Raw genomic sequence first — 20766 nt, forward strand, 5'->3', positions numbered from 1 at the left:
ATGCCTGTAATCCCAGCTACTCAGGAGGCTGAGGCAGGAGAATCGCTTGAGACCGGGAGGCAGAGGTTGCGGTGAGCCGAGATCGCGCCATTGGACTCCGGCCTGGGCAACAAGAGCGAAACTCCGTCTCAAAAAAAAAAAAGAGAGAGAGAGAGAGAGAGAAATGAACTAGTACTGCTATAAACCTTGCAGAGAAAGTTGGGAGAAGAAACTTTTACAGTTCAAAGCAGTGTCTAGAAAATGTTTCTGTAAACAGTATTTTGGCAAGTGCTTTTCCTGTAAACGTATTTACAAGTTCCAGTGATTCTCCCGCCTCAGCCTCCCAAGTAGCTGGGATTACAGGCATGCACCACCACGCCCAGCTAATTTTGCATTTTTAGTAGAGATGGGGTTTCACTATGTTGGTCAGGCTGACTGGGCCTGACTGGGGTTCAGAGAAGGATGAGGGAAAAGAAGAGGAGGAAAGGGAGGTGGTCTCGAACTCTTCACCCTAGGTGATCCACCCACCTCAGCCTCCCAAAGTTCTGGGATTACAGGCATGAGCCACTGCACCCAGCCGTAAATGTATTTTTCCTTGGCATTTTTGTAACTGCTATAGGCATCCATATGGCAATTAGAAGTAACAGACAAGCAAAACCATATGTTTAAAACAAAACGTGGTAAAAATAACTAGTATTTTCAGACGTGTTTCAAGTACAGTATTTCTAAAAAACATTATATATATATATATTTTAACTTTAGCCCTCACACACAAGGAAGACCCAGAATTCATGTTTCTCTGTAGTCAGGTACAACGTGTTTTTTGGGATGACAACTCCAGGTTAAATAGAAGGTTTGCTTAAAAGAGCTGCATCCACGCTGGTCAATTGCACTTGCTCGGCCCCCGTCGACGGTTAGTAAAGTAGCAGCACCTGTAAGTACCAGCCGTCCGTGGGCGGTTAGAAAAGGCCCCGGATGTTCAGGGGGTGGAGTCGGCGTCTACCCATGAGGCAGCGCGCGCAGTTATATACTCCTACCCCCGGCTGAGGCGCCGGTTCCGCGCTGGAAGTTTCTGCGGGAGTCGTTGCTGAGGCTGTCGCCCGAGGTTTTCGCGCTCCTCCCTTTCCTCCTCCTCTTTCTCCCCCTCCCTCTCCGAACCCCAGACAGGCCGATCTGCTCTGCTCTCGGTAAGCGGCCCCCGCCCCCGCCTGTGCCGCGCGGAAGCAGGCAGCGGCTCTCCCGCGCGGCCGAGGCAGCCTTCCCCAGAGGGCGGTTCTGAGGGCGGCGGGCTGAGGGTCTCTATGCCGGTGCGGATCGAAGGGGGTGCGGGGGAGGGGACAGGCTTGGCGGCGTGGTAGCTGGTGGGCCACCATCTTGCGCCGGGCCCTGAAGGGGGAGGGTTTTCTGGAGGTAGAGCCTGGCGGCCCGCGGCGGGCAGTGGTTTCGCGGGCCGCGGCAGCTGCGGCAGCCTTCTCATCTCCTGAGTCCTGCAGGTCTGTTTCCAACCCGGTTTGGGCTTTTCTTTCTGGAGGCAACTCCCTTTCGTCTTTTGTACGGTTGATACTGATGTTTGACGGAGACCCGCCCACCCTCAAGTCTCTTAAATCAAACGAAAAGAGACTTGAAGGGATTCCGAACTTTCAGGCGTCAGAGATCCTGTGACCCCTTCTTTCTGCCTAGGTTCCCCTCACACAGGACCGGTCTATTCCATGCCCACAACCTTGTTCTGGCCAAAGGGACCTCCCTTCTCTGTCACAGAAATCGTGCCCCATTCCGTTATTGTCTAGAGGATAAGAGCCCTGAGGAGAAACGTGGAGTTAAATACACTATATTCTAACTAGGAGGTTTGCAGGTTTCACTTAAAGAGATGGAAAAAATTATGCTGAGGTATACTCCTGCTCTAGAGATGGAAGGAGTTCCTCTCAACTTCTGTCTGGTTTTAATGCTTTTTAAGGAGAAATTCGAGAGGAAAATGTCAAGTGAACCAGCTTCTGCAAGCATGGGAGACCTTCATCCAAGGGATTCTCTTTGTTTGGAAAGATTTGTTAGTTTTGTGGAGTTTTTTAAATCTGCGACCTTACATTTTTTTTACTATTGCTTTCAGGTTTGCACTATGAGTTGTAATGTCTTTTAGTGCCCGTAACATAAAATTGAAACCTAGAAGTAGAGTTTTAAACTGCAAAAGTCTCCTCTTAGTATTTGTGAGGTATCCTGGTTTGGGGGTTACTGTGCAAACTTAATCTCCTTAAGCAGAAACTTTTCTGAGCCTACAAAGGCACTGCTTTGCTTATACAATTAGGGCTGTGTACCTTTGATGTTTCTACAGCAGCACAAATTCCATTATAATCGTATCTTGGATTTGTATATTTCATTGGTAGCACCCCTTTTGAGATGGGCTGTAGGGTGTTGATAGAACTGTTTGAAGATGAGGAAACAGCCTCAAGGACAGAGGTCATGTCCCTAGGAAGTGATGGAACCAATTCTTAAACCTAGGCTTTCTGACCTTCATCTAATGTTCAATTTGCTATATGACGTCTCACTTTTTGTGAGAGTGAGGTGGTCACAGAGAATAAGCAAGGAGGCTCACTTAAAAATTTTAAGAAGTATTATTCAATTCCCTTTTCCTTTATATTTTTAAGGCTTCATTTTTTCTCAACTTTTTAATACTTTAATATTATTTCTAAGCATGTTGAAGAGTTGAAGAATATCCTATTGAAAAAGTTCTTAGGTTGAATAACTCCAAGTCTCAGCTACTTGGTTTTCAGTGAGTTTGTCTTAGGTAATGATTCAAAAAGATTTGATTTCCTCAGTAATGTTTTTTTGTTTTTTGTTTTTTTTTTTGGAGACGGAGTCTCGCACTGTCGCCCGGGCTGGAGTGCAGTGGTGCGATCTCAGCTCACTGCAACCTCTGCCTCCCGGCTTCAACCGATTCTCCTACCTCAGCCTCCCGAGTAGCTGGAGTTACAGGCGCCTGCCACCACGCCCGGCTAATTTTTGTAATTTTAATAGAGATGGGGTTTCACTATGTTGACCAGGCTGGTCTGGAACGCCTTACCTCGTGATCCACCTACCTCGGCCTCCCAAAGTGCTGGGATTACAGGAGTGAGCCACCGAGCCCAGCCTTCCTCAGTAATTTGAATCAAATATGTTTGTCTAGATTTTTCTTCCCAGTGCTCTGCACAATCAGAGAAACATCATTAGGAATGAACTGTAGAAATGACCCCTGAAAGTATAGTGTTCGTCTAGACTTTATTCTTTCGCTGCAAAGTAGTTTTCTTTTAAGGAGTATATGTTTTTTCATTTTTTTGTTTCCTTTTTAATTTTTTATTGGCAAATGATAATTGCGTGTATTTATGGGGTGCAATGTGATGTTTTGATATGTATACATTATTGAAAGAGGCTAACATAGCCATCACCTTACCAACTTACCATTTTGTTACGAGAATTTTAAAAATCTATTTTAGCTGTGGTCACCTTGTAGTGCAATAGATAGCTAAAACTTATTCCTCCAGTCTAATTGAACTTTGTACTCTTGGATCAACATCTTTTCCCCATCTGTCCCACCCCCGAACTCCCAAGCCTCTGGTAACCATCTTTCTACTCAATGTTTCTATGAGATAAAGTTGTTTAGATTCCACATGTGAGATCATACAGTATTTTTCCCCAGAGACTGATAAGAGAATCCAGCTGCTTTTTATTAAGATAAATATTAAAGACATTTGCAAAAATGTAAATCCATGTTACTTTTCTCATTAGATTTCTTTTTTAAAAGTTATTCTCATTAAAAGTATTTTTAGGCCGGGCGCGGTGGCTCAAGCCTGTAATCCCAGCACTTTGGGAGGCCAAGACGGGCGGATCACGAGGTCAGGAGATCGAGACCATCCTGGCTAACACGGTGAAACCCCGTCTCTACTAAAAACTACAAAAAACTAGCCCGGCGAGGTGGCGGCGCCTGTAGTCCCAGCTACCCCGGAGGCTGAGGCAGGAGAATGGCGTGAACCCGGGAGGCGGAGGTTGCAGTGAGCTGAGATCCGGCCACAGCACTCCAGCCTGGGCGACAGAGCGAGACTCCTTCTCAAAAATAAAATAAACTAAACTAAAATAAATAAATAAATAAAAGTATTTTTATTAACTTGTAATGGGCTTATAAATATTTTAAATAAAAACATTTGAAATCTGTCTCAGTTTCAATTTCTAATATGGGAAATATCAACACATACTGTCCATATAAACATAAAGCTCATTGGGGTTCTCATTAAGTTTTAAGTGAAAAGAAATCCTGGGACAAAAGGTTTTGAGAACTACTGATGTGATGCAATTTATTTATGATATGATTTTAATTGAGCTCTTTATGTGAACTAGATTTGTTTTAAGTGCTTGTACTCATCAACTTATGGTATGACTTCAGGTAAAGAAGGAGAAGTTGAGAAAAATAGTGCAAAGTACTGTTCAATAGTATTTCCTGTGCTTTATTTAATGTTCACACTAGCGCTGCAAGGAAGGTATTACTGTTTTCGTTTTACAGATAGAAAAACTAAGGCTTACAGAGGTTAATTATACTTCTTATAGATTTGGCAGCCAGGAAGTGGTAGACCAGAAATTCCCACTCAGGTTTTCAGCCCCTGTGTCCAGTGTTCCCATCAATGCACTTGCTTGACATTTTCCCTGGTGGATAAGTTTTACTCCTGTAAAAAGCAAATTAATTAATAATACATACTTCTTGAGGTTACTTTAGGAATTAGTGACTATAGAATATCTTATGAAACTTACATAAAGTATTTACTATACAGATTGGCTTCGAAAGGCCAGTAATTGTACATTCGTCTTTTCCGCATGTTATATCTTTTACATAGGAATTATAATAAAAGACTATGCCTATAAAGTCTTTACCCTGAATATAATACAAAACTTATTTGTAGAAGTATATTGTATTATAGTGCCCTATCCCAAAGCTGACATAAAATGTTTTAAAATATAGGCAAACTTTGCAAAGTATTATGCTAGTGAGTTTTAAGTCTTAGTGTAAACCAGCTATTTTCTACAAATAGATGAAGTATGAAAATTAACAGAGACAAAAGAAAACAAATAAATTAGGATAAAAATAATAAAGTTATTAAATGTCTTCTCAAAATGTACCTGAACTTATGTGTTCAGCCTTTCAGAAAAAAAGATAATTTGCATAGTATAAAAACTTGGACAAAGAAAAGGTGAAGAGCCTCTATTTTCTTTCTGAATTGTATGTAATTTGTTCCCAAAACCTACTTTGAAAGTTTCAATCGTTTAGATGCCGGCGAAATTGTCTAAGGAACCAAGATATAATCCAGTTTTCTTGGATTTCAGTACTATACCAATTCTTGTTATAAAAAAAAAAAATTCACAGACACCCCGAACTTCAAATGTTTGAAACATTCTCAGAGTTCTTACACAACCATAAAACAAAGCAGTCAAGTGAAACTACAAAATCATTGCCATTTGAATCAGTTTTCATATATTGAATATGTATTTTGCTGAGTCACTGCCTACTTCTATGGAGTTTTTCATATCTACTTATATTTACTATATATATACATTCCCTACTTATTATATATAAATAATAGCAAGGTTTTTTATTTGAACCCTTTCAGTACCTTCATTTCTATAGCTAACTGTATTTTCATTGCCCTTCATTTAGTGCAAATGCATCATTTAGTTATATAAGGTGGTCACCCAGGGAATCCCCAGAGCAGGCTTATGTTAATTTTTTTAGATAGCAAAAGTCAGATAGCAAAACAAAAAGAATTATATTGTTATAGAGCTCTCTTGCACAACCTGGAATATATCTATTTTCCTGAGAGGTCTGTTGACCCTGGTTTGAAAAAGAGGTAGTCCATTGATGAGTTTATTAATAGTTTTAAACACAGTTGCCGGAAACTTAGCTCAAAGTAGATTAAACCAAAAATAATTATTTTCTCTCTTAACTGAAAAGCTGTTGTGGATAATTTGCTGCAGGCATGGCTAGCTTCAGGTGTTTAAATGGTATCATCAGGACTTGAATGTTTACCTACTCTCCCTTTCTCTACTCAGAATCTTACAGCTTTGCTATCTTTGTTAGGTTCTTTCTTTGGTACTTTTTCTCCACATCACTCCCAAGCTTATATCCTGCCAGCTCATTATTTTCTTTCTTTTTATCTTTTTTTTTTTTTTTTTTTTAAGATGGTGTCTCACTCTTGTCTCCCAGATTGGAGTGCAGTGGTATATGATCTCGGCTCACTGCAACCTCCATCTCCCGGGTTCAAGCGATTCTCCTGCCTCAGCCTCCTGAGTAACTGAGATTACAGGCACTTGCCACCACGCCTGGCTAATTTTTGTAGTTTTAGTAGAGACAGGGTTTCACCATGTTGGTCAGGCTGGTCTCGAACTCCTGACCTTGCGATCTGCCCTCCTCTGCCTCCTAAAGTGCTGGGATTACAGGCGTGAGCCACTGCGCCTGGCCTTATTATTTTCTTAATAGCATTATTGAGATACAATTCATATAGCATACAATTCACTTATTTGAAGTGTGCAATTCAATGGTTTTAGTATATTCACAGTTGTGCAGCTAGCACCACAGTTAATTTTAGAACATTTTCGTCACCCCAGGAAGAAACCCTGTACCCATTAACAGTCACTCCCCATTTCCCACCAACCCTCCCAACCATATGCAGCCACTACTCTACTTTCTATCTATGGATTTGCCATTTCTAGACATTTCACACGAGTGAAATCATACAATATATGGTCTTTTTGACTGTCTTCCTTCATTTAGTATAATGTTCTCAAGGCCCATTCGTATTATAACATTTATCAGTGCTTCATTTCTTTTTATTACCAAATAGTATTCAGTTGTATAGATATATCACATTTTGTTTATCCATTCCTGAGTTGATGGGTATTTCAGTTGTTTCCACTTTTTGGCTCTTGTGAATAATGCCACTGTGAACATTTGTGTGCGAATATTTGTGTGGACATATGTTTTCAATTGTCTCCAGGAGTGTAATTGTTGGGTCATATGATAACTCTGTTTAACTTCGTGAGGAACTGCCAAAATGTTTTCCACAGTGGCTGCACCATTTCACATTCCCATCAGCAGTGTATGAGGGTTCCAGTTTCTCTACATCCTTGCCAACACTTGTGATTATCTGTCTTTTGTCTTTTAATTCTAGCCATCCTAGTGGGTGTAAAGTGACATCTATTAACTATTCAAATGTTTTTTATTGTGGCAAAATACATATACTATTTACCATTTTAACTATGTTAATCTATTATTTTTAACTTTTTGTAGAATAAACTCTTGTAAAACATAGTTGAGTTTTAGATACATAAAAGCTGAAACCAAAAAATAACTAAATAGGAATTATTTATACAGGCAGTCTTCAAAAAAATGAATGGGTTGTGTTCAGTAGGTGTTTCCTGAGTCAGTTATTCAGAATTCATTTTTTCCCCCAGAAGAACAGTGTATTAAACATGGGTATAGTGTCTCCACCTGAATCAGTAGCTGAAGTATGGAGTGTTCTTTCCTCTTGTGCCTATTTTGATGCCAACTCTGAGTTGCAGAACCTAGAGACCCTCCGGAGTTGCTATTATGGGAGCTCTAAGATGCCCGCTACATATCTTTGCTGGATATTCCATTTCTCTGACAGCTTACTTAATCCCCCATACAATTCCTTCCCTTGCCACCAAAATTCTGATGTGGTGACTTTAGGGGTTTTTGTGATAGTTTTAGAAGGCTGCAGTCCTTCCCCAAAGGAATCCATGCAATTGTATGTATTTGTTTATTTTAAAAACTGGAACTAAGTATGGTAGTATTCTATTGACGTGTTGTCCCATAGAAATTCCATAGCTGCGTCATCCACTGCAGTAGCCGCTAACCACTTGTGGCTTTTGAGCACTTGAAATATGGCTAGAGTGACTGAGGAGCTGGATTTTTATTTTTTAATTAAGTTGAAGTAGCCACATGTGGCTAGTGGTTACCTCATTGGATAGCACAGCTTTGGACTGAAGTTATGGCTCTAATGGCATCCAGAGATTTCTGACTTTTTAGAGCGTTTATGAGCATACCAATTAAGACTCTTTGGTGGCTGCATTGAGCCTCAAAAGCTATCTCTATAGCCATAGGCAGTAAATATGACTTGTTTATATAGTCTACTTGTACGTTTAGTAATCATTTTAGGATGGTTATGCCAATAAATATTTTATATGATCATTTAATTAAAGTGTTAAGCCAGGCACAGTGATGTTCACCTGTAGTCCTAGTTACTTGGGAGGATCACTTGAGCCCAAGAGTTCAAAGCTGTGGTATGCGATGATCAGTCGTGCTTGTGAATGGCCGCGGCACTCCAGCCTGGGCAACATAGCGAGACCTTGTCTCTAAAAAATAAAAATTAAAAAAAAAAATGTGTTATATGAATCTCATAGGCTGTACAATTGTGACTTTAAAAAATTCTGTGCTCTTGGTAGCAATAGATCCTTAATATTGAGGAAGAATTGTCATGTATTTACGTGACGTATGTATTACCTTAATTCTAATTTAGGAACAAGCACTAACTATCCAAGTAGTTGAGTTTGAAGAGATTTGAATAGTCAGACCTCAGAACTAGGGACATGTACCTAATTACAGAATTCACTAGAGACTCTTGTATTAGAAATCCAAACGTTTATACAAGTAACTTCTTCTGGAGTTAAAGTAATATTTTCCCCTTTGGTCTAATTCAGTCCAAATAATTTGGAATGAGGGAAAGTTTGCTTTTGCCAGTTGGAAGATAAAGACAAATGTGGAGCCTGAATTAGCTTTGTATATCCTATTCAGATTTCTGATGTTTGATTTTTACCTTTTTTGTTTTATAACTGAAATAGTATTTTAAAAGTGTGTATTCTGTATGTAGAATATATGGTATGTGCAGTGCACGAGAACTCAGGATACAAATTCCCGTTTTAGAAAACAATTCAATTTTTTTGGATAATGTTTAACAGCTTTTTGAAAATCCTGAAGAATCGTAGACAGATTGTAAACTTCTGAAGGCAAGGACTATGACTTATTCATCTTTGTATTTTCCCTAGAACCTAGCACAGTACCCTGAGCACAAAAGGCAATGAGCAGTTACTTTATAGTGAATTGTTCTGTTATGCAATTTATCCAATTTTCTGTTACTTTTCGGTTCAGAGTTGATTCAAAAAACTAAAAATATCTAAATGTATGTGTTTTCTTATAGTAATAATATTTCTGAAACGTGAATAGGAATCAGTTAAAGATTAATGTCACTTAGCATTTCAGAATTCAGATTTACTAAAACATATATTACAGGATAATTACTCATTTTTGCATAAAGATGCCTTTTGAAGTTTATTTGTAATCTGATAACTCCGATTTCTTCAAGTAGTAAATTACAGAATTCTATATGTTAAATGTATTCATTTGGGAATGAACCAGTTACAGAAAATGAATTACCTGTGTGTATCAAACATATCAAACTCAAAAGGTGGGCTTTTGTAGGAGAAAGAGACTAAATTAGTGTGCATTTAATTTAACAAAATCCACACTAGTAGTAGACGTCTTCATTTTAGAGGGTGGAAAACTGAGACCTAGCTTACTATCTTGTCTGGAGTCATATGGTGAGTGTGCTAGAGATCAAAATTAGACCCAAAGATTTTGGATCTCAGGTTTCATGTTTTAGTACTTGGTATTACTTAAAGTGACTCATAACATTGATTGATGTCATGTGTTGGTACTTAGGTGACCTTGCAACTTCATGGATGACAACAAACCTTTTCAACCAAAAAGTAAGTATTTCCGTTGTAGTTGATACTAATAGGCATGGTTTTTGTACTGTAAACCTTTCAAAATAAAAGGTTAGAGACAGAAATGGGCACATTTTCTTAAAAACAAATATTATTTATTTATTTATCTATTTATATTTTTTTTGAGACACAGTCTCGCTCTGTCGCCCAGGCTGGAATGCAGTGGCGCGATCTTGGCTCACTGCAAGCTCCACCTCCTGGGTTCACGCCATTCTTCCACCTCAGCCTCCTGAGTAGCTGGGACTACAGATGCGCACCACAACGCCTGGCTAATTTTTGTATTTTTAGTAGAGACAGGGTTTCACCGTGTTAGCCAGGATGGTCTCGATCTCCTGATCTCGTGATCCGCCTGCCTCGGCCTCCCAAAGTGCTGGGATTACAGTCACGAGCCACCGCACCTGGCCTGTTTGTTTATTTTTAAGACAGATTTTCACTCTGTCACCCAGGCTGGAGTGCAGTGGCATGATCTCGGCTCACAGCAATCTCCGCTGCACAGGTTCAATCTATTCTCATGCCTCAGCCTCCCAAACAGCTTGGATTACAGGCACCCGCCACCACACCTGGCTAATTTTTGTATTTTTAGTAGAGATGGAGTTTCACCATGTTGGCCAGGGTGGTCTCGAACTGACTGACTGATCCACCCACATTGTTCTCCCAAAGTGCTGGGATAACAGGCGTGAGCCACTGTGCCTGGCCAAAACAAATATTTGTTAAAGTAATACATATTCCTAGTTTAAAAAAAAAAATACAGTAAACATGTTGGTAATAGATGTGAAATGTTTCCTTCTCATCCCCAGAGATAACTACTGTTGTAGGTTGAGTATACATAATCACAAACTTTTTTCTATGCATACACAAAAAATAATTTCTAAATAAGATCATACTATATGTGCTATTATGTGCCTTTTAAAAATTTTTGCTCAGTAGTATATCTTGAAATTAACAGTGGCAGAACTCAGTTAAAAAGCATGGGGAAGACCTATTATTTGTTCCCATAATATCATCACAGTGGTATCAACATGAATGTAAATTATTTTTTTAATTATCAGTATATATGAGTCTCCCTTACTTCTTTAAATCTGGCATTGCCTGGGTTTACCTAGTTTCTTACCCCATAGATAATCATATGTTAAGTACCTACTACGTATCCAATACACTACTGTGTGTAGGAAGAAATACAAAGAAAGAAAATATGTTCTTCACTCTCCAGGAGCTTACTTTGGAGTTGAACATGTATAATTAAGACACACTAAGAAATAGTAGGCAGTTTGAGATCATATATATTAAATCTTGAATTTCTTAGCACAGACTGTCAGTGCAGTAAGAGGTTAAAAACAAGTCTGATGGTTTGCTGAGGAAGTTATGATTGAACTAAGAGTTGGGAAGGGCAAGGAATCAATTTGAAGTTAGATACTTATTAATATGGAATTTTCCTGAATCTCTGTTACCACTTCTATTAGGTAGATATTGTGCTCATGTTAGAGGTGAGAAAATAGGTTCAAGTAATTTCTCCAGAGTCACATAATTAGAAATGGTGCAATGAGGATTTGAACTATTCAATTTGATGTCAAGTCCATGCTCTTTCCACTATACTCGAATGATGTGGACAGTATAAGGTAAGGAGAAAGGATATTCCAGGTGAAAGAAGCTATACGAAAGAAGACTTCAGGGGACACAATGAGTGCGGTATTTTCAAGTATTCAGAATATACAAATACTGAAATATGAATTAATACTTTTAATTGTCTGACTTAGAACATTCTATATGTTTTTTTGAGGTGGTATTTGGAATAAAAGGGTCAGTTCATAATATTGGTTACTTTTGGGAGAATGTGAAGATTTTTTGTTTTGCGGGTTTCTTTGTTTGGTAGGCAGACTACTGAACATGAAACAGTGTTATGCCAAGCCATGATATCTGGCATATCTGTATAGAAGAGGAAATCAAAATGTTTTAAAAGAATGGAACCAATATGTTAACAGGTTTTGTTTGTGTCCTGTCCTCAAATCATTGTTTTCAAGTTTTACATGTTAAGGCCATGCTAAAGGATGGTCTTAATTTTTGAGTCAAAAGTAGAAATGGCATTATTTTAGTATAGTAAAATTACTGTTAGGAATGACTGCACTTGAAAAACAAAGATATCATTGTTTAAACCAGAACCCTGAAGTTGTTTTATATTGTTTCTATTTATTTATAGTTGTCCCCCACAATCCACATGTCTCTCCATCACTTATATACATTCCCATTTTTATTATTTATTTATTTTTTATTTTTTGGAGACAGAGTCTAGCATTGTGGCCCAGACTGGAGAGCAGTGGTGCCATCTCTGCTCACTGCAACCTCTGCTACTCAGGATCAAGTGATTCTCCTGCCTCAGCCTCCCAAGTAGCTGGGATTGCAGGTGTGCCCCACCGCTCCTGGCTAATTTTTGTAATTTTAGTAGAGACGAGGTTTCGCCATGTTAGCAAGGCTGGTCTCAAACTCCTGGCCTTATCTCAGTCTACCAAAGTGCTGGGATTAAAGGTGTGAGCCACTGTGCCCAGACTCTATTGCTGTTATGTTAGTTTACATCTCCTTCGCTACTTTTTAACCTAAACAATACATGATCTTTTTTTAAAGTCAAACTAACTTGAAAAGACTTTTAAGTTACATAAGCACTGTCTCTTGAAGGGAGGGAGTGAAGGAGAGAGAGAGAGAGAGAGGTAGAGATAGGTGTGTATGTGTGAGCGCATGCACGTACCTATATCCTCCCTGTTTTTCAAGCTAAAAAATTGAAAAGCATGTACTTTCAGTTGTATAGCTGTTTTTCTAATAATTACTTCCACGTTTCTCAATTTTTAAAACTCGTGTACATACAGTTGTCTCTTTTAAAACTCGTGTACATACAGTTGTCTCTTGAATCATCATGTTTTGCCATTACCTAGTGATTTTCTATCAAGGAAGATGAGGATTTTAGTTTTCTTTTTTTTTTTTTTTTTTTGAGACGGAGTCTCGCTCTGCCGCCCAGGCTGGAGTGCAGTGGCCAGATCTCAGCTCACTGCAAGCTCCGCCTCCCGGGTTCCCGTCATTCTCCTGCCTCAGCCTCCCGAGTAGCTGGGACTACAGGCGCCCGCCTCGTCGCCCGGCTAGTTTTTTTTTGTATTTTCTGTTAGAGACGGGGTTTCACCGTGTTAGCCAGGATGGTCTCGATCTCCTGACCTCGTGATCCGCCCGTCTCGGCCTCCCAAAGTGCTGGGATTACAGGCTTGAGCCACCGCGCCCGGCCGAGGATTTTAGTTTTCTTAAAACTTTTTCTTCCTTTTAAGCATCTCTGAATATAGTTATATCTTAATTTTTGAGTAAATCATATTCGATGATTTTATGATGACCATAATACTCTTCACAGGTGAGCATGGTACTGTATTAATGTATTATGATGGATACATTTCCTTTTCTGTTTTTATATATTGCTCAGTTAAAATTTTTGTTTTATAAGTTAGCAAAGTTTATTAACCTGTAGCCACTCACACCCTTCCAGAGCCTCTTTTCTTTTTTTATTTTCTGAGACAGAGTCTCACGCTGTCGCCCAGGCTGGAGTGCAGTGGCGTGATCTCAACTTACTGCACTCCCGGGTTCCAGCAATTCTCCTGCCTCAGCCTCCCTTCTAGCTGGGATTAAAGGCGTGTGCCACCATGCACTGCAAATTTTTGTATTTTTGTTTTCAGTAGAGACAGGATTTTGCCATGTCGACCACGCTGGTCTCACACTCCTGACCTCAAGTGATCTGCCCGCCTCAGCCTCCCAAAATGCTGGGATTAAGGTCATGAGCTACCAGGCCCTGCCACTTCCTAGTCCCCTTTTTTTCTTGAGATAAAGTCTCCCAGTCACCCAGACTGGAGTGCAGTGGCACGATCTTGGCTCACTGCACCTCCCACTCCCAGGTTCCAGCGATTCTCATGCCTCTGCCTCCCGTGTAGCTGGGAATACAGGCATACACCACTACCACACCTGGCCCCATGGCCTCTTAATTCACTTTTCCTACACTGTGAAACTTGTCAGGTAATCTAACAATTTAATGTTTAGTGTTTTAATAATATTTGGGGGGATTGGCAGGTTCCTGGGAGTGAGTGGTATTCTCCTGCACTACTCTGGCTTCTTGCTCTGTAGGCCTACTGCACAGCTATTGTCCTGGGACTTTCTTTTGTTTTTGTATTGTGCTGAATGTCAGATTTTCTGCATCCTGTGTCATTCTCCTTAAGTCTTGTTTTGGTGGATTCTTACTGAGAAAGGGTGAATGAGAGGGATTTGTTGTATAATATTGCTGGTCTGTATTCTTTTTTTTTTTTTCTTTTTTTTTTTTTTTTTTTTTTGGAGATACGCCCTTACTCTGTTGCCTAGATTGGAGTGCAGTGGTACCTTCATGGCTCACTGCAGCCCCCACCTCCTGGGGCTCAGGTGATTTTCCCACCTCAGCTTTCTGAGTAACTGGGGCTAGAGGTGCATGCCACCATGCCTGGCTAAGCTGTTCTTTATTCTTGTTTGTTTGTTTGTTTGTTTGAGACAGAGTCTCACTCCATCACCCAGGCTAGAGTGTAGTGGCAGGGCCCAGTCTCGGCTTACTGCAGCCACCGGCTCCCGGGTTGAGGTGATTCTTGTGCCTCTGCCCCCCAAGCAGCTAGAATTACAGGTGCGCACCACTGTGCCCAGTTAATTTTTTTATTTTTGGTAGGTACGGGGTCTCACCATGTTATCCAGGCTGGTCTCGAACTCCTGGCCTCAAGTGATGCACCTGCCTCGGCCTCCCAAAGTGCTGGGATTACAGACCTGGGCCACCGCACCCAGCCACCTGGCAATTTTCAGTATTCTGAAATTTCATATGTCTTTCTAGTGTAGCTTTTATTCTTGATCATCATGCTGACTGCTAGTGGGCCCTTTTGATTCTGTAGATTTATATCCATGAGAACTGGGAATTTTTCTTGTATTTTCCTTTGATTACTTCTCCTCTCCTTTTTGTCTTACTTTTGTTTTTCCTGGAACTTTTGTTAGGTGCATTTTATACCTTTGAAATTGATTTTTCTACCAATCTTGTTTTCTGTGTTTAATATATGTGTTTTTTGTCTTTTGGCTTCACATTTATTCAACTTTGACATTTGACTTTTTTTTTTTTACTGAATTTTGGCTGTCCTTATATAATATCGTTGTCTTATCTCTCTAAAGATACTAATTATATCCTATTGTCTCTTGCTCTCTATATTATCTCTGTCTTTTTTTAACTTTTAAGTTCAGGGATACATGTGCAGGTTTGTTATGGGTACACTCATGTCTTGGGGGTTTATTGTATAGGTTATTTCATCACTGAGGTATTAAGCCTAGTACGCATGAGTTATTTTTCCTAATCTTCTCCATCCTTCCACCCTCCACCCTCAAGTAGGCCCCCAGCATCTGTTGTTCCCCTCTATATGTCTGTGTGTTCTCATCATTTAGTACCCACTTATAAGTGAGAACAAGTGGTATTAGGTTTTCTGTTCCTGCATTAGTTTGCTAAGGATAATGGCCTCCAGCTCCATCCATGTTCCTGCAAAGGACATGACCTTGTTCTTTTTTATGGCTACAAAGTACTCCATGGTGTATATGTACCGCATTTTCTTCATCCAGTCTACCATTGATGGGCACTTGGGTCGATTCCATGTCTTTGCTCCTGTGAATAGTGCTGCAGTGAACATATGTATACATGTGTCTTTTTGATAGAGCAGTTTACATTCCTTTGGGTATATACCTAGTAATAGAATTGCTGGGTCTGATGGTAGTTATGTTTTTAACTCTTTGAGGAATCACCACACTGTCCTCCACAGTGGTTGAACTAATTTACACTCCCACCAACACTGTATAAATGTTCCTTTTTCTGTGCACCCTCCCCAGCATCTGTTATTTTTTTGACTTTTGAATAATAGCCATTCTGACAGGTGAGAGATTATATCTCAATGTGGTTTTGATTTGCATTTCTTTAATGATCAGTGATGTTGTGCTTTTTTTTTAATATGCTTGTTGGCTACATGTATGTCTTTTTCTGATGTCTGTTCATATGCACTGCCAACTTTTTAATGGGGTTGTTTGCTTTTTATGTTATAAATTTGTTTAAGTTCCTTATATATGCTGGATATTAGCCCTTTGTCAGATGCATAGTTTGAAAAATTTTTCTCCCATTTATAGGTTGTTTACTCTGTCTATAGTTTCTTTTGCTGTGCAGAAGCTCTTTCGTTTAATTAGAGCCCATTTGTCAATTTTGGCTTTTGTCATAATTACCTTTGATGTCTTTGTCATGAAGTCTTTGCCCATTCCTACATCCAGAATGGTATTGCCTGGGTTGTCTTCCAGGGTTTTTATAGTTTTGGGTTTTACATTGAAGTCTTTGATCCATCTTGAGTTGATTTTTGTTTATGGTGTAAAGAAGGGGTCCAGTTTCAGTCTCTTGCATATGGCTAGCCAGTTATCCCGGCACCATTTATTGAATAGGGAGTCCTTTCCCCTATTGTGTGTTTTTGTCAGTTTTGTCGAACGTCAGATGGTTTTAGGTGTGTGGCCTTATTTCTGGGCTCTCTATTCTGTTCCATTGCTTTATATATGTGTTTCTGTACCAGGAACATGCTGTTTTGGTTATTGTAGCCGTGTACCGTTTAAAGGCAGGTAGCATGATGACTTCATCTTTGTTCTTTGTGCTTAGGTTTGCCTTGGCTGTCCAGGCCTTTTTTTGGTTCCTTATGAATTTTAAAATAACTTTTTCTTGTTCTGTGAAGAATGTCATCGGTAGTTTGATAGGCATATCATTGAATCTATAAATTGCTTTGGGCAGTATGCCATTTTTACAATATTGATTCTTCCTATTCATGAGCATAGAATGTTTTTCCATGTGTTTGTGTCATCTCTGATTTCTTTCGGCAGGGTTTTGTAATTCTCATTGAAGAGATTCTTTAACCTCCCTGGTTGGCTCTATTCCTAGGTATTTTATTCTTTTTGTGGCTATTGTGAATGGGATTGTGTTCCTGATTTGGCACTTGGCTTGACTGTTGTTGGTGTATAGGAATGCCGGTGATTTTTGTACATTGATTTTGTATACTGAGACTTTGCTGAAGTTGTTTATCAGTTTAAGGCACTTTTGGGCTGAGACTACGGGGTTTTCTAGATAGTGGCTCATGCTATCTGCAAACGGGTAGTTTGACTTCCTGTCTTCCTATTTGGATGCCGTCTATTTCTTTCTCTTGCCTGATTGCGGGACTTCCAATACTGTGTTGAATAGGAACGGTGAGAGAGAGAGCATCCTTGTCTTGTGCTGGTTTTCCAGGGGAATGCTTCCAGCTTGTGCCCATTCCATATGATGTTGCCTGTGGGGTTGTCATAGATGGCCGTTATTATTTTGAGATGTTCCTTCAATACCTAGTTTATTGAGATTTTTTTTTTTTTTTTGAGGCAGAGTCTCACTCTGTCGCCAGGCTGCAGTGCAGTGGCACAAACTTGGCTCACTGCAACCTCCGTCTCCCGGGTTCAAGCCATTCTCCTGCCTCAGCCTCCCAAGTAGCTGGGACTGCAGGCAGGCGCCACCACGCCCAGTTAATTTTTGTATTTTTAGTAGAAACGGGGTTTCACCATATTGGCCAGGATGGTCTCGATCTTTTGACCTCGTGATCCACCTGCCTTGGCCTCCCAAATTGCGGGATTACAGGCCTGAGCCACGCACCTGGCCGTTTATTGAGAATTTTTAACACGAAGAGGTGTTGAATTTTATTGATAGCCTTTACTGTGTCTATTGAGATAATCAGATAGTTTTTGTCCTTAGTTCTGTTTATGTGATGAATCACATTTATTGATTTGCATGTGTTGAACGAACCCTGCATCCCAGGGATAAAGCCTACGGGATAGTAGTAGATACGCTTTTTGATGCGCTGCTGTATTCGGTTTGCCAGTATTTTGTTGAGGATTTTTGCATCCATATTCATCAAAGATGTTGGCATGAAAGCTTTTTGGTTTTTTGATTATTGGTTTTTTCGTTTTTCGTTTTTCATTTTTTTCTGAGACAGTGTCTCACTCTGCTGCCCAGGCTGTAGTGCAGTGGCACGATCTCATCTCACTGCAACCTCCGCCTCCTGGGTTCAAGCAATTCCCCTGCCCCAGCCTCCCAAATAGTTGGGCTTACAGCTGTGCACCATCATACCTGGCTAGTTTTGTATTTTTAGTAGAGACAGGGTTTCGCCATGTTGGCCAGGCTGGTCTTGAACTCCTGGCATCAAGTGATCCGCCCACCCCGGCCTCCCAGAGTGCCGGGATTAAGGTTGTGAGCCCCTGCACCTGGCTCCTTCTGTCACGTGTGTGTGTGTGTGTGTGTGTGTGTGTGTGTGTGTGTGTTTCAGACGAACTCTAGCGCTGCCTCCCAGGCTGGAGTGCAGTGTTTGCACCTCCCCTTCCTGGGTTCCGGAGATTCTCGTTCTCTTCCTGGGTTCCAGAGATTCTCATTCCTTAGCCTCCTGGGCAGCTGGGACTACAGACATGCACCACTGCCATGCCCGGCCCCATGGCCTCTTAATTCACTTATCCTACACTGTGAAACTTGTCAGGTTATCTAACAATTTAGTGCTTAATATTTTGGAAGTTTGTCAAGTCTCCTGGAAGTGATATTCTCCTGCACTGCTCTGGCTGTTTGCGCTGTAGGCCTACTGCACAGCTGTTGTCCTGGGACTTTCTTTTGTTTTTGTATTGTGCCGAATGTCAGATTTTCTGCATCCTGCATTGTCCTCCTTAAGTCTTGTTTTGGTGGATTCTTCCTGAGAAAGAAAGGGTGAATGAGAGGGAAATGTTGTATAATATTGCTGGCCTTTATTCTTCCTTTTATTTTTTTCTGACAGGTTCTTTATCTTGCCTAGACTGGAATGCAGTGGTGCCGTCATGGCTCACTGCATCCCCAACCTCCTGGGGCTCAGGTGATTCTCCCACCTCAGCGTTCTGAGTAGCTGGGACAGAAGTACTTGCCATCATGCCTGACTAAGCTGTTGTGTTTTTTTTTGTTTTTTTGTTTTTTTTTTTCTTTTTGAGACTCAGTCTTACTCTGTTGCACAGGCTAGAGTACAGTGGTGTGATTTCATCTCACTGCAACCTCTGCCTCTTGGGTTCAAGTGATTCTTCTGCCTCTGACTCCCAAGTAGCTGGGATTACAGGCGTTCACCATCACCCTGGCTAATTTTGTATTTTAGTAGAGATGGGGGTTTCACCATGTTACCCAGGCTGGTCTCGAACTCTTGACCTCAAGTTAACCGCCCACCTCGACTTTCCAGAGTGTTGGGATTACAGGTGTGAGCCACCGCGTGCAGCCAAGTTTTTTTGTTGTTGTTGTTGTTTCTCTTCCAGGTTTTGTTATCAGGACAATGCTGGCCTCATAGAATGAGTTAGGAAGGACTTTCAGTAGAAATAGTACCAGCTCTTCTTTGTACATCTTGTAGAATTCAAGTGTGAATTCATCTGGTCCTCACCTTTTTTTATTGGTAGGCTCTTTTTACTGGTTCAATTTCAGAGCTCGTTATTATTCTGTTCAGGGATTCAGTTTATTTCTGGTTCAGTCTGGGGAGAGTGAATGTGTCCAGAAATTTATTCGTTTTTTTCTGGATTTTGTAGTTGGTGTCCATAGAGGTGTTCATAATATTGTCTGATGTTTATTTGTATTTTTCTGGGTTCAGTTGTAACATCTCCTTTGTTGTTTCTTATTGTGTTTATTTGGATCTTCTCTCTTCTGTATTAGTTTAGCTAGTGGCCTGTTTTATTAATTTTTTTCAAAAAAACAGCTACCAGATTCATTGATCTTTTGAATGGTTTTTCTTTTCTCGGTCTCCTTCAGTTCAGCTCTGATTTTGGGCATTTCTTGTCTTCTCTGTCAGCTTTGGGATTGGTTTGCTCTTCTTGGTTCTCTAGTTCTTTTTGTTGTCGTGGTAGGATGTTAAATTGAGATGTCTTTTTGATGTGGGTGTTTAGTGGTCTCTTTACATAATCCCATACTTCTCAGAAGTCTTGTTTGTTCCTTTTCATTCTTTTTTCCCCTATATTTTTTTGGCTATCTTAGAAAGCCAGTCTTCAAGCTCTGAGATTCTTTCCTCTGCTTGTTCTATTCTGCTATTAATACTTGTCATTGCATTTTGAAATTCTTGTATGTTTTTCAGCTCTATCAGGTCAGTTGTGTTCTTTTCTATACTGGCTATTTTGTCTGTCAGCTCCTGTATTGTTTTATTATGATTCTTAGCTTTCTTGGATTAGGTTTCAGTGTACTCCTGCATCTCAATGACCTTTATACCTGTTCATATTCTGAATTCTTTTTTCTGTCCTTTCAGCCATCTCAGCCCCCTTCAGAACCCTTGGTGGAGAGCTAGTGTGGTTATTTGGAGGAAAGAGGGCACTCTGGCTTTTTGAGTTGTCAAAGTTCTTTTGCTGGTTCTTTCTCTTTGTGGGCTTATGTTCCTTCAGTCTTTGAAGTCACTGTCCTTTGGATTTTTTTTTTTTTCTTCTATCTGATGACCTTAGGAGTTTGATTGTGGTATAAGGTAGATTCAGTCAACTGGCTTCATTTCTAGATTTTAGGGGGCCAAGGCTCAGCTTACAACTCCTGGAGTGCATGCTCTAATTTTGCAGGACTGATATTGGGCCTCCGCTTTTTTCTCTGGCTTCTCAAGTTTAGGAACCCACTGTGCTAGGGGAACTGAGGTGCTCATGTACCTCTTGTCCCAGCACGCCAATGGGTGGTGCCAGCCAAACTGTTTTGTAGGGCAGTGACAGCAGGGTCCGTTCCTGTTCACATATGCCAGTGGCAGCAGCAGCACAGCAGAGTGCACATTCATCAGCTGCTGCAGGATGCTAGCGGCTTCTGCGTGGACTTTCGCAGAAGCGGCAGAGGCAGCATGGCTCAGGGGTGCAGGGGCCCCAGCCGGCAACTGTGCGTATGGTCATGCTGGTGGTGACATTAGCGTG

At 40.5% G+C, this 20766-nt stretch overlaps 1 protein-coding gene across 1 annotated transcript in view; it reads left to right on the forward strand.

The window, feature by feature from the left end:
- The first annotated feature begins 983 nt into the window (after positions 1–983).
- Positions 984–20766, forward strand: part of ZNF280C (zinc finger protein 280C) — a 68752-nt gene continuing 48969 nt past the window's right edge. The window contains exons 1-2 of the mRNA XM_023198861.1: positions 984–1166; positions 9728–9774. Of these exons, the coding sequence (XP_023054629.1) occupies positions 9744–9774 (31 nt within the window). The 5' untranslated portion in view covers positions 984–1166; positions 9728–9743. The remainder of the gene's footprint in view (positions 1167–9727; positions 9775–20766) is intronic.

Source organism: Piliocolobus tephrosceles, chromosome 12, assembly GCF_002776525.5.
Source record: "Piliocolobus tephrosceles isolate RC106 chromosome 12, ASM277652v3, whole genome shotgun sequence".
NCBI classification, from domain to species: domain Eukaryota; kingdom Metazoa; phylum Chordata; class Mammalia; order Primates; family Cercopithecidae; genus Piliocolobus; species Piliocolobus tephrosceles.